Source organism: Ceratotherium simum, chromosome 12 (genome assembly GCF_057802395.1).
Source record: "Ceratotherium simum simum isolate JZ-2026a chromosome 12, ASM5780239v1, whole genome shotgun sequence".
In the NCBI taxonomy this organism is placed as follows: Eukaryota; Metazoa; Chordata; class Mammalia; order Perissodactyla; family Rhinocerotidae; genus Ceratotherium; species Ceratotherium simum.
The window spans coordinates 9441520-9455525 of record NC_141911.1 but is presented as its reverse complement, the minus strand read 5'-3'; the positions used below and the strand labels follow the sequence as shown (position 1 = coordinate 9455525).

The following is a 14006-nucleotide window of genomic DNA, read 5'->3' as shown; positions in this document are numbered from 1 at the left end:
TCACTTGTCAGTGGCCATGCTATGGTGGCGACCCACATACAAAATAGAGAAAGATTGGCACAGATGTTAGCTCAGGGCAACTCTTCCTCAAGCAAAAAGAGGAAGATTGGCAACAGGTGTTAGCTCAGGGCGAATCTTTCTCAGCAAAAAAAAAAGAAGGTCTATTCTGTTTGGGGCATAGTGTTCTATATATATCAGTTAGGTCAGGTGGTTGTTCAAATATTCTGTATCCTTACTGGTGTCTTTTTTTCTGTTTGTTCTATCAGTCACTGTGAGAGGGCAGTGAATCTCCAAATATGATTGTGAAAATTGTCTGTTTTCTCCTTAGTTATATGAGTTTTTACATCACTCATTTAGAAACTATGTTAGTAGATATATACACATTTAGGATTGTTATATTTTCCTGATCAGATGATATTTCTTCTTAAGAAATGTCCCTTTATGTCTTTGGTAAAATTCTCACTTTGAAATATGTCTTGTTTGATATTAATATAGCTGCATTAACTTTCTTTTGCTTATTGTTCACTTGGTGTATCTTTTTCTCAGTCTTTTAAATTTTAGCCTATATTTGTCTTTAAATTAAAACTGATTGTCATGTAGACAGATAGCATATAGTTAGGTCAAGCTTTTTTTTTAATCTAGTCTGACAATTTCTACCTTTTAATTGGCATATTTAGATCTTTTACATCTAATATTGTTATGTGTGCTCTGTTGCTATTGGTTTCTATTTGGCTTTCTTATTTATTTTTTTCACTGTAACTTCTTTTTTACCTTCTTTTGGGTTAATTGAAAAATATTTTTTAGCATTTGGTTTTAATTTCTCTTTTGGCTTTTTGGTATACCTGTATGTATTTGTTTGTTTATTAAAGTCTTTCCTCAAGGACTCTAGTATGTATCCTTAACTTATCACAGTCTACTTAAAATCAATAATATATCACTTCCCACTGCACAAATATAAGAACCTTGCAACAGTGTGATTCCATTTACCTGTTCCCCTACCTCCCTTGTTTTGCATTAAAGTTGTTGTATCTTTTACTTTTACAGATGTTATGAACCCATTTTACAATGTTATTCTTTTTGTTTAAAACAACCACTTGTCTTTCAAGGAAATTAAGAAACTATAGATAATCTTTTATGTTTTCCTTCATATTTATTATTTCTGGCACTCTTCAGTCCTCCCTGAAGATCTGATATTCATCTGCTGTCGTTTTTCTTTAGCCCAAAGAATATCCTATATTATTTCTTATTGTGCATTTCTCCTGGAGAAGAATGCTCTCCCCTTTTGAGAATTTCCTTCTTTATTTCTCTTTTTTTTTAAAAGGATATTTTCACTAGATAGAGAATTCTGGTTGATAGTTTTTTACCTTCAATACATCAAAGATGTTACATTATCTTTTAGACTCCTTCTTTTCTAAGGAGAATTTAGCCTTCATTTGTGTCACTTCCCCCCCCAACCCCAACATGTAATGTGTCTTTGTTTATTTTCAAAATTTTTCCTTTATTTTTATTTTTTGTAGTTGGACAATGATGTGCTTAGGTATAGTTTTCTTAGTATTTGTCTTGCTTGTGTTTCACCAATGTTCTTGGATCTGTAAGTTGAGGTTTTTTAACAAATTTGGGAAGTATTCAGCTATTAGTTCATTAAATTTCCCCCCCCCCCTCCTTTTCACTCTTTCTGCTCCTTCTGAGAATCTAGAACTACAGATATGTTAGATTGCTTAATATTGCTCTAAAGGTCACAGAAGCTCTATTCTTTATTAATTTTCATTTTTCATTGTTTTATCTTCTTATTTCTTCTGGTTGGATAATTTATTCTGCCATTTCCAGTCTTCTGTTAAGCACATCCAGGGAATTTTTTATTTCAGTTTTTATTCTTTTCAGTTATAGAATTTCCGTTTGCTTCTTTTTATAATGATTTTAATTTCTCTGCTGGTGTTCCCTATCTGTACATTTATTAAGACCATATTCTTCTTTACAGCCTTGCACCTGTGTGTAAAAGCTGCTGTAAAGTCTTTATCTGCTAAATCCAGTACCTGGGCCATCTTGTGGTCTATTACTATTGACTGCTTTTTTCTTGACTATGGGTCATATTTAATGAGTTTTGACAATTGTATTTACCCATGTAACTTACACCCCAATCAAGATATAGAAAATTTATGACTCTAGTTACTCCCCACAGTCAGCCAGTGTTCTGATTTCAGATTAGTATTGCCTGTTCTGCCTGTTAAATTTCATATAAATGGAATCATACGATATGTACTCTTTGTGTTTGGCTTCTTTTGCTCAGCATGTCTGTTCAAATCATCCATACTGTTGCATGCATCAGTAATTTATTCTTTTTTGTTGCTGAGAAATATTTCACTATCACAATTGAATTTGTCACAATTTTTAATTAGTTCTCCTGTTTATGGACATTTGGTTTGTTCCCAGTTTTTGGCTTTTATGAATAAAGCTTGTTCTTGTATAAGGCTTCTTTGTGAACATTTCTCTTGAGTAAATACCTAGGAGTGAAATTACTAGGTCATAGAGTACTACCTTGTTTTAAAATTCTGTAAATTTTTTTTTTTTAATTATAATCAACGCTTACTTGATTTACATATTTTTTAAAATTTTTTGTTTATTGCATAACTGGTTTATAACATTGTATAAATTTCAGGTGTACATCATTATACTTCTATTTCTCCATAGATTACATCATGTTCACCACCCAAATACTAACTACAACCCATCACCATACACTTGTGCCGAATTATCCCTTTCGCCCTCCTCCCTCCCCACTTCCCAGCTGATAACCACCAATCCAATCTCTGTCTCTATGTGTTTGTTTGTTGTTGTTGTTATCTACTACTTAATAAGGGAAATCATACAGTATTTGACCTTCTCCCTCTGACTTATTTCACTTTGCATAGTACCCTCAATGTCCATCCATGTTGTCACAAATGGCTGGATTTCATCGTTTCTATGGCTGAGTAGTATTCCATTGTGTATATATACCACATCTTCTTTATCCATTCGTCCCTTGATGGGCACTTAGGTTGCTTCCAAGTCTTGGCTATTGTGAATAATGCTGCAATGAACACGGGGGTGCATGTATCTTTACGCATTGGTGTTTTCAAGTTCTTTGGATAAATACCCAGCAGTGGAATAGCTGGATCATATGGTAGTTCTATCCTTGATTTGTTGAGGAATCTCCATACTGTTTTCCATAGTGGCTGCACCAGTTTGCACTCCCACCAGCAGTGTATGAGAGTTCCCTTCTCTCCACATCCTCTCCAACACACGTTGTTTCCTGTCTTGTTAATTATAGCCACTCTGATGGGCATGAGGTGATATCTCATTGTAGTTTTGATTTGCATTTCCCTGATAGTTAATGATTTTGAACATCTTTTCATGTGTCTGTTGGCCATCTGTATATCTTCTTTGGAGAAATGTCTGTTCAGGTCTTTTGCCCATTTTTAATTGGGTTGTTAGTTTTTTTGTTGTTGAGATGCATGAGTTCTTTATATATTTTGGAGATTAACCCCTTATCCAATGTATGGTTTGCAAATATCTTCTCCCAATTGTTAGGTTGTCTTTTCGTTTTGTTGATGGTTTCCTTTGCTGTGCAGAAGCTTTTTAGTTTAATGTAGTCCCATTTGTCTATTTTTTCTATTGTTTCTCTTGCCCGGTCAGACATGGTGCTTGAAAAGATGTTGCTAAGACCGATGTTGAAGAGCATACTGCCTATGTTTTCTTCTAGAAGTTTGATAGTTTCAGGTCTTACATTCAAGTCTTTAATCCATTTTGAGTTAATTTTTGTGTATGGTGTAAGGTAAGGGTCTCCTTTCATTTTTTTGCATGTGGCTATCCAGTTTTCCCAGCACCATTTGTTGAAGAGACTTTCTTTTCTCCATTGTATGTTCTTGGCTCCTTTGTCAAAGATTAGCTGTCCATAGATGTGTGGGTTTATTTCTGGGCTTTCAATTCTATTCCATTGATCTGTGTGTCTGTTTTTGTGCCAGTACCATGCTGTTTTGGTTACTATAGCTTTGTAGTATATTTTGAAATCAGGGAGTGTGATCCCTCCAGAGGAGGGACTTGTTTTGTGGCCTAATATGTGATCATTCCTGGGGAATGTTCCATGTGCATTTGAAAAGAATGTGTATTCTTTGGTTTTTGGATGGAATGCTCTGTATATATCTAGTAGGTCCATCTGTTCTAGTGTGTCATTTAAGGCCAGTGTTTCCTTATTGATCTTCTGTTTGGATGATCTATCCATTGGTCTAAGTAGAGTGTTAAAGTCCCCTACTATTATTATGTTACTATCTATTTCTCTTTTTATGTCTGTTAACAACTGCTTTATATATTTAGGTGCACCTACATTGGGTGCATAGATATGTACAAGTATTATATCCTCTCGTGGGATTGTTCCCTTGATCATTATGTAATGCCCTTCTTTGTCTCTTTTTACAGTTTTTGTTTTAAAGTCTATTTTGTCTGATATGAGTACTGATACCCCAGCTTTCTTTTCATTGCCGTTTGCATGGAGTATCTTTTTCCATCCCTTCACTTTCAGTTTGTGAGTGTCTTTAGGTCTGAAGTGTGTCTCTTGTATGCAGCATATATATGGGTCTTGTTGTTTTATCCAGTCAGCCACCCTATGCCTTTTAATTGGAGCATTTAGTCCATTGACGTTTAAAGTAGCTATTGATAAGTATGTACTTACTGCCATTTTTTAACTTTTTTTTCCTCAGTGTTTTAGTAGTCCTTCCCTGTTCCTTTCTCCTTCTATACAGAATTGATGGTCTCTTTAGTTTGACCTCTGTCTGAAAGCTCTACTCTTTAACTCCCCTCCTCCCTCATTTTATGTTTTTGATATCATATCTAACCTCTTTTTTGTGCATTCGTATCCATTACCCTCTTATCATGGAAATAGATAATTTTTCCTCTTTGCGGTCTTCTTTTTTCCCCTTAAATCAGTCCCTTTAACATTTCTTGTAGCACTGGTTTCTTGGTGACAAACTCCTTTAATTTTTGCTTGTCTGGGAAATTTTTGATCTCTCTTTCCATTTTGAATGATAACCTTGCTGGGTAGAGTATTCTTGGCTGTAAGTTTTTTCCTTTTAGCACTTTAAATATATTGTGCCACTCTCTTCTAGCCTGTAAGGTTTCTGCTGAGAAGTCAGCTGATAGCCTTATGGGGTTTCCTTTATATGTAACTTGTCTTTCTCTTGCACCTTTTAGGATTCTCTCTTTATCTTTAATTCTGGACATTTTGATTATGATGTGTCTTGGTATGGGCCTCTTTGGGTTTATCTTGTTTGGGGCTCTCTGTGCTTCCTGTACCTGGATGTCTGTTTCCTTCCTTAGGTTAGGGAAGTTTTCATCTATTATTTCTTGAAATAGATTCTCTGCCCCTTTGTCTCGCTCTTCTCCTTCTGGGACACCCATAACACGGATGTTAGTGTGCTTGATGTTGTCCCAGAGGTCCCTTAGACTGTCCTCACTCTTTTTAATTCTTTTCTCTTTTACCTGTTCAGCTTGGGTAATTTCTTCTAGTCTTTTGTCCAGCTTGCAGATCCGTTCTTCTGTATCCTCTACTCTGCTTTTGAGTCCCTCTAGTGAAGTTTTCATTTCCAGTATTGTATTCTTCATTTCTGATTGGTTCTTTTTATATCTTCTCTTTCTTTGTTGACATTCTCACTGAGTTCATCTATTCTTCTCCCCAGATCATTGAGCATCCTTAGTGCTCTTTGTTTGAACTCTTGTCAGGTAGGAGCCTCACACACTCCACCCGCTCCTTATGCGCGCCCTGCCCCACTGAAGTGGGCTCAGTTGCCAGGCTGCAGAGAATCCAGTCACCAATCTATGCAGGCCCAAAAGTTGCCTGAGGGCTTGTTGTTGGGTGGGGCCAGTCTCTAGGGTGGGCTGCCTGCCCTGGCTGAGCTGGATTAAATCGGTGCTCTAGGGGCCAGCCCCGTGGCTTAGCGGTTAAGTGCGCGCGCGCTGCACTGCTGGCGGCCTGGGTTCGGATCCCGGGCGCACACCAACACACTGCTTCTCCGGCCATGCTGAGGCTGTGTCCCACATACAGCAACTAGAAGGATGTGCAGCTATGACATACAGCTATCTACTGGGGCTTTGGGGGGAAAATAAATAAATAAATAAAATCTTTAAAAACATAAGTAAATCGGTGCTCTGGTGGGTGTGGCAGACCTGGGCTAGCAGGCCCCAGGGAGAACTCCAATGGCGTCTGTGTCAGCACGCCCACAGTAGGCCACAACAATGGCCGCCGCCAATGTCCCAGTCCCTGAAGAGGTCTCACCTCTCACAGCAATGCACTCAGAGCCTATCAGGTGAGTCTCTTTTCACCAAAGCACTGTGCACCTTTCTTTCTGGTGATTTTCGGTTGCTTTCTTAAACAGGCGAGTTTGTGCGTGGACCCTTTAAGAGCTGGTTTTAATTTCTTTGTGAACCAGCTTTTCTGGGGTGACTCCCCAATGTTTTAGTAGCAGGCAAAGTCAGATATGATGCCACTTGTCTCAATTGTGCTGGGTCCACAAAATGCCCACAGCGGGGGCGCTCCCTGGCTCAGGGCCCCGCTCCTCCAGGGAGGGCTGCATACCTTTGGGCTGCTCCCGGGTGGCCGTGAAGCTGGTGGCTTGTGAAGGCGGCCTTTTTTCTCTCCAGAAGGGAGTTTCTGCCTCTTCTACCTCAATTAGGATTGTCGTTTGTTGCAGGAGTTCCTCTTATCCAGCTTTCAGTTCTGTCTCAGGAGTAATTTTTCCACAACTAGTTGTAAATTGGCTGTGTCCGCGGGAGGAGGTGAGTTCAGAGTCTGCCTATGCCGCCATCTTGACTTCTGTCTGATTTACACGTTTACCACTTTGCTTTGCTCATCATTACTTCTTGAATCCTACTCCATTCTTCTGAATTTAGTGTCTTTTTTGGTGAATCATATCCATCATCAGTGCTTTTAGCAGTTATCTTTTAGTGACAAATTATTTCTTTTATATGTTGAAGTTTTTCTTTGCTCTCACTTTGAAGAATCCTTTTACTATGGAAATATCAAACATACAAAAGTAGAAAAAGTAACGTGATGTGCCCTCATGTACCCCCTCCTGACTTCAAAATGATCAGTTCGTCACCAGTCTTATTTGTCTATACTCCTACTACTTCTCCACACCCTCTCATGATTGTTTTGAAGCAAATCGCAGATGTTAACTTCATCTGTAAATATTTGTACCGGTATCTCTAAAGCAATACCCACAATAACATTTCACTCCTAAGAAAAATTAAAAATAATTCCTAAATATCATCAAACATCTAGTTAGTGTTTAGATTTCCACAGTTGGATCAGAAATATCTTTTAGTTATTTTGAGTGAAAATCCAGGTAAGGTTCATGCATTGTGATTAGTGGACGTGTGTCTCGTCTGTCTGATCCATATGCACCTCTCTCTCGCTTTTTCCTGTTGCGTTGTATTTCTTGAAGAGACCAGGTGTTTGTATAGTAGACTCTGTATGTTCTTATTTTTGCTGTTTATATCCCCATGAGGTTGTTTAAACATGATTCTTTGTCCCTGTATTTCCTGTAAATTGGTAGTTGGCACTATAGCCTTGATCAGATTCAGGCTAATTCCAGGGAGAGGTGGGAGGTAGGATAAATGAATGGGTAGTTTTGTGTACTTCCCTCAGGAGACGCATCGTTTCTGATTGTCTCTCTTTTTGTGATATGTGCAGCCCTTGGTTGATTATTGGCTAGATCTTTATTTAATGAGGGGTCATCCTCACTCTAGAATGTTAGTGTAACTGCATATAGAACTCTAGATTGATCCTAATTTTTTCTCAGCATTTAGATGATTTATCTTCTGGCTCTTTATTCATCTTAAACTTATTTTCTGTTTGTCTCCTCTTTTTTTGTTTCTCTCTTCCCTATCTTTGCCTTCTTGTAAATCGTTGACTTTTTAAACTCAGTTTTAATGTATCTTTTGGCATTATGGCTTTCTCTTTGCTTTATTTTTTAGTGATTACTCTCATGATTACAAAATATCCTTACCTTTTCACAGTTTAAAGTTAATATTGTACTACTTTATGTAAAATGTAGAAACCTCACACCTGTATAGGTCCACGTACCAACTGTATTGCCAGTGAACTTGGAGTCATTCGGGGCGGAGCAGAGGTCTGGGGGTGGTTGTGTGCTTCTTCTTCAGGCATTATCTCATACAAATTCCTCAAGTTGACTTGCGTGTTCTTTTAAAAATGTTATGAGGATACAGTGTTTCACCACTTATAACTTGAATTAGATTTTCCTAAAAATTTAGTTTTACTCACTAAGGGGAAAGAAATCTTCTCTTATCATAGGCATTGTTTGCAGGTCTGTTCCCAGCCTTTGGTAGTTAAGAGCAGGTGAGAACATGGTTGGTTCAGGGCATCTATTCCTGTCTTGTAGAAACAACTCAAATACCACTCTTTTCCTGAAAGGTCAGTTTCATCATCTTCACTCAGTAAATAGCATGAAAAATTAAAATAAATAAGACATAGTTTCTGACTTTGAAGAGTTTAAAGTCTACATGGAGAGCTATGCATGTGTGTCATCGGCTATGTGATTTAAAAATGAAAAACCCCATTTTCTTCTATGGCAGAAGTTAGTACTTGAACCAGTTAGTGACAAGCACTGGCGTTAGATTACCCTTCAGATAACTATTAGGAACACTGGATATTAGAACATTTTAGAAGTACCCCAATTGTTCCTATTCAATTGGAAAAGGAAAGACCATTGTGTTTGAGGATAACTATAATAATACTATGTTTTTCTAATATTACTTTTTTTAAGGATACTTTTTTGATTTATATTGTTAGATTTGCTTATGAATGATATTTGGCAAATTTACAGTAAAGAAAATGTGTATGTAATTGTTTTTGTCTTATCTCTTTTCCTTTCAATATTGTTGCCAGGATTTAGTAGCCTAGCAGCCTCCTACTTGAACCCAGTAAAATCCTTTGTGCCACAGATGCCAAAGCTGCTGAAGTCTCTGTTCCCTGTCCGCGACGAGAAAAGGGGCAAACAGCCATCTCCCCTCGCACATCAGGTAAAAGCATCAGGAAAGCAACGATGGACATTTTTCTAATAGACTGCTGGCAAAATGATGCTCTATATTGTGCTGCAGCTGGAGGGAGAGGGATAGCAATGAGGTGGGGCTAGAACTGGGCTTTTAGACCTAGTAAAAGCTTGTGATAATTTCTCTTGCACTCTCTTCATAGATAACAGAGCTGTTTAAACTTATTGACACTCTCAATCCTTTTTGCTTTTAAAAAATGCCAAGTACACTACTAATGTGATTTATGGTAATATCACTTAGAGCAACAATAGTAAAATTTATGAAGTGCACTTAGTGTTGTTTGTGTGTTGCCAAACAGAAAATGTAATTCTATTTTTTTTTTTTTTTTTTTTAAAGATTTTATTTATTTTATTTTTTCCCCCCAAAGCCCCAGTGGATAGTTGTGTGTCGTAGCTGCACATCCTTCTAGTTGCTGTATGTGGGACTCGGCCTCAGGATGAACGGAGAAGTGGTGCCTCGATGCGCACCCGGGATCCGAACCCGGGCCGCCAGCATCGCAGCGCGCGCACTTAACCACCAAGCCACAGGGCCGGCCCCTGTAATTCTATTTTTAATTCTTGATTTCATTTCTTATTTCAAACAGTTTCATATCATCACTGTCCTCCCCCCAGCCTTTTTCCTCTACTGTGGTTTACCTGTTCTCTCACTTAAAATATTAGAAGTGATCACTTGTCTTATTTCCCCTTTTTCTGAAAACTCTCTACTCAGCCTTAGAGTAAGTTTTACGGAAAATGTTAAAGGGTTTTATGAACAATCAGGAAACTGCTTTTATGTGATGGTGAATGGGAAGCCTGTTGGAAATGCAATTTCTAGCCTTATATAGGTGTAAATTCAGCAGAAAATGATAAATGAGGATTTATTTATACTCATTCAAAAACATACAGTGCAAGTTCAGTTGTTGAAATAGGTCTTTTGACATCAGCTTCTCCACATCCACTTAAACATTCAAGTTGCAGAAATGCAGGTGAGTCCTTGTCTGAGATAACTATTTAAAAGAATTTTCTAAGTTTATGAATACATATTCAAGGGTCATAGTAGTTTTGTAAGGTTGCTATGCAGGTATATAATTTGTTCAATCTAGCATTATATAAGCATATACATAAGCATACATGTACACATATTGGATGAAAAAAATTAAACATCAAGATTTTGGAAATGTTTAAACTTAATTTAACTCGGCACCAAACAGGTGCTTGACAGTTGTCAAAATGACTCTGACTGTGAGAGAAATAGCAAGTCTAATACTTGGCAGGGGTTGGGGTAGGCAAAAATGATTTTTCCAAGGGTTTTTTGTTATATACATTATTCTGTTCTAAGCTTCTATATCGTCTCTCAAAGTATGATTCATGGACTGTCTGTCAGAATTTCAAAGATAGCTTTTAAAAAAGGTAACTTAAAAAAAAAAAAACAAAGCTTCACCTCATAACCCATACCCCACCTGGGGGCACCTTATAATCTACATTTATAAGCACCAAGGTGATTCTTATTCACATTAAATTTTGATTACCACCATTTTTAAATTGCTATGTGGTGAAGACAGAGTTATGTAAGTTAAAGGCGATTGCAATGACATTTGAAGTCATTGAATCAGACTACTATCGTTATAATTATTCTTTTAAAGCTACTTGGAGTTTTTAATGTAGCAAGTCAAATCACCTGCTACAATAAGAAATTATTTTTACTGTTTTGCCAGTAAATGATTGGTTCTTCTGGATATGAAAGGAACAAGGATGTGTTAGAAAGAAATCTAGTGATTGGCAGATAACTGCAGTTTATAATGTCCAGTTGAAGAGAGGTAATCTTGAAATATTTTGAAGATATCTTAAGCAATATTCATTCAGTTTACTTTTTTTTTAGAGTATATAGGTACAAAAGTGTTGGAGAAAGTGATCCCAAATATTTCATGTTTCATAAATAAATGAAAATACAAATATAAGACTGGACTTAATGAAATGCCCAGTAGTGGAACTAAAACGTTCCAATTGGGTGGCGAAACCCCCACTCCACTGACGGACCTTTTCTCAAGGTCACCAGGAAGCTACATCTTGCCTGCACCGTCTCAGTCCTCATATGACTTGACATTATGCTTGAAACTCTTGCACGTTTGCCTGGCTTCCCTTCTGCTGACTGCTCAGTCTTTCTCAATTGCCTTTTCTGGGACTGTTTATTCCATCAGGTTGCTAATATTCAGGTGCCCCAGAGCTCCATCCTGGGCCCTCTTTTCATGGTAATCTCATGGTAATTTCATGGTAAATCCATAGTTTTAACTATTTATGCATTGACAATGCTCACATTTCCTTCTCCAGCACAGACTTTGCCCCTGAGCTCTGGCCTCGTGGAGCTAATTGCCCATTCAGCTTTTCCACTTGTATGTCAATTAGGCGTTCACATTTTATAAGTCCAAAACATTACTGTTGATCTCAGCTCACAAGTCTGTTTACTCTCACCACACAAAATACTTACAAAAATACATGCCCATCTCAGTATATAGCACAGATGTCCGCCTAGTTGCTTGTACCTCACAAATAGTCCATCAGTAAAATTTTGTAGATAACACTTCCAATGCAGGGACCTCTAGCCATCTCCATTTCTCATCACTTATCCATGCCACCATCATCTCTTGCCTTGACTGTTGCAGCAGCCTACCAATTGATCTATCAGACATTTTTTGCCTCACAAAATCTGTCGTTCACAAAGTAGCCAGAGTGATCTTTCGAAGCTTTACATTAGTTCATGGCTTGAAACCTTCCACCCCTTCTCACTGAAACTGAATAAAATTAAATTTGTTATTGTGGCTAATAGTGCCCTATGTGGTCCCCTGACCTTTAATCTTTATTTCTCTTTTTTCTCCTCTGTTCACCATAGTAGGCCATCTTGGCTTTTGTTTTTTTTAATTTTGTAAACACATGAAGCTTATGTTGATCTCAAGAGTTTTTGCACTTGCCTTTCCTTCTACCTGGAATGCTCTTTCCCAGACTCTTTGCATGGCTAATAGGTCTCTAATGCGGTGGCCTACTACTAGTATGGTCAAGAGAGGCCACTCTAAGGAAGAACGTCTGAGTTTAAAGATTTTGTTTATTTTATTTTTTCCCCCCAAAGCCCCAGTGGATAGTTGTGTGTCGTAGCTGCACATCCTTCTAGTTGCTGTATGTGGGACTCGGCCTCAGGATGAATAGAGAAGTGGTGCCTCGATGCGCACCCGGGATCCGAACCCGGGCCACTTAACCACCAAGCCACAGGGCCGGCCCAAGAACGTCTGAGTTTAGAGTGGCCTTGACCAACCAAAGTACAACAGCAGCCTCTGCCATACACAATACACTATATTACCATATTTAATCTTTTCATTGGAGTTATTGTTATGTTTATGTTATGTTTATGTTTATGTTTATTGGTTGTCTCCTCTGTAGAATGTAATTCTTGGGGGCAGGGCATAGTTGATACAAAATGTATGTTGGTTGATCCTTGACATATATGTATATATGTATAGTATTACAGTGTTAGATATAGATTATAGTATTAGATAGTTTGTATGGACCAAGTGTCATCCGGTGGTATAAAGCACTGTGTTTACAGTTTAGAGGAGAGAGAATCACATCTGTGTGGGAATTTGAAATATCAAGACATATTTATGAACTTTCTTTCCTAGATTGATGCAAAGTCCACTAAAGAACTATTCCTAAAGGGAGGAAAAACTTGAGCGTGTCGTTTTGGATTTAGTTGATCAAAGATGCTTGTGTTTATCTCATTTTTACCGACTATCTCTCCTAAAGCTCTAAGAGAAGTAAATTATAATTTTAAATGACAGTATCAATATAGAGATTTTCTTTACTAGGGCCACTTTAAATGTGCTTTAAGTTGTTACCACCTGAATGGTGTTTCATCCTTGGAAATGGAGCATTTTAATGCGAACAGAATTTCAAAATAACAGCTACAAGAACAATGCTGTATTGGCTAGACTTTAGTGATCCTCAAGTTTTTTTATAATAATCTTCACTATATGGTATTCAATTCGCTTGGAAATCAGATTTGATACTTGAAAGTTGAGGTTCTTACTTTTTTTGATAATCTATCTGAATCCTCCTTGTGGAAGCTCTAAGTCCTCCAGGCCTAACCAGTCTTGGCCTTAGAGCTTTCTCTGCTATTACCTAGGAATTAAAGGGGGGTAGGGGGGCTCTACATTCTCTTAGGCCTTCTCCAGACTTAACAGCTATAGATTAGTCAACTGTATCTCATATAATAAATGCTTCATCATGCCTCAGTTGTCTTACCAGGATCTTGCTAAAGGTGGGGAGCCCAGAAGTGATACAGTAATCGCTATGCTTAAAAATAGTGCTCCTGTTATCTTCCTCTTCTAAATAATGTCCTTCTACCGAAGTAGCATTTGATCACACTTTTTTTTTTAAGGCAAGTATTAGCTCCTTGTGCTTCTGGTTAATTAACATTCCCTTTTTTTGTTTGTTTATTTGTTTACACTCTTGTCAATGCAGTCCTTCTCTTTTATTATTATGTTGTTTAATTGATGTGTAAAAATACTTAAATAAGGAACTTTAGATTCATTTCTGAAATTTTTCATCTTGATTTTGTTTTAACATTCAGGATATCAAGATTTTTTTGAGTAATTATTTAAAAAATACATTCGTTTGGGGCCGGCCTGGTGGCGCAAGCAGTTAAGTGCGCGCGCTCCGCTGCGGCGGCCCGGGGTTCACTGGTTCGGATCCCGGGCGCGCACTGACACACCGCTTGGTAAGCCATGCTGTGGTGGTGTCCCATATAAAGTGGAGGAAGATGGGCACGGATGTAAGCCCAGGGCCAGTCTTCCTCAGCAAAAAAAAGAGGAGGATTGACAGATGTTAGCACAGGGCTGATCTTCCTCACACACAAAAAAATACATTCGTTCTAGCTACCAT

The 14006-nt window shown here is 37.8% G+C and overlaps 1 protein-coding gene across 3 annotated transcripts in view; it reads left to right on the top strand.

Moving 5' to 3' along the window:
* KIF13B (kinesin family member 13B) overlaps positions 1-14006 on the top strand; it is a 192544-nt gene that overhangs the window by 154265 nt on the left and 24273 nt on the right. For all 3 annotated transcript variants that reach the window (XM_087437381.1, XM_087437383.1, XM_087437382.1), the window contains one exon: positions 8936-9069. In XM_087437381.1, the coding sequence (XP_087293507.1) occupies positions 8936-9069 (134 nt within the window). The remainder of the gene's footprint in view (positions 1-8935; positions 9070-14006) is intronic.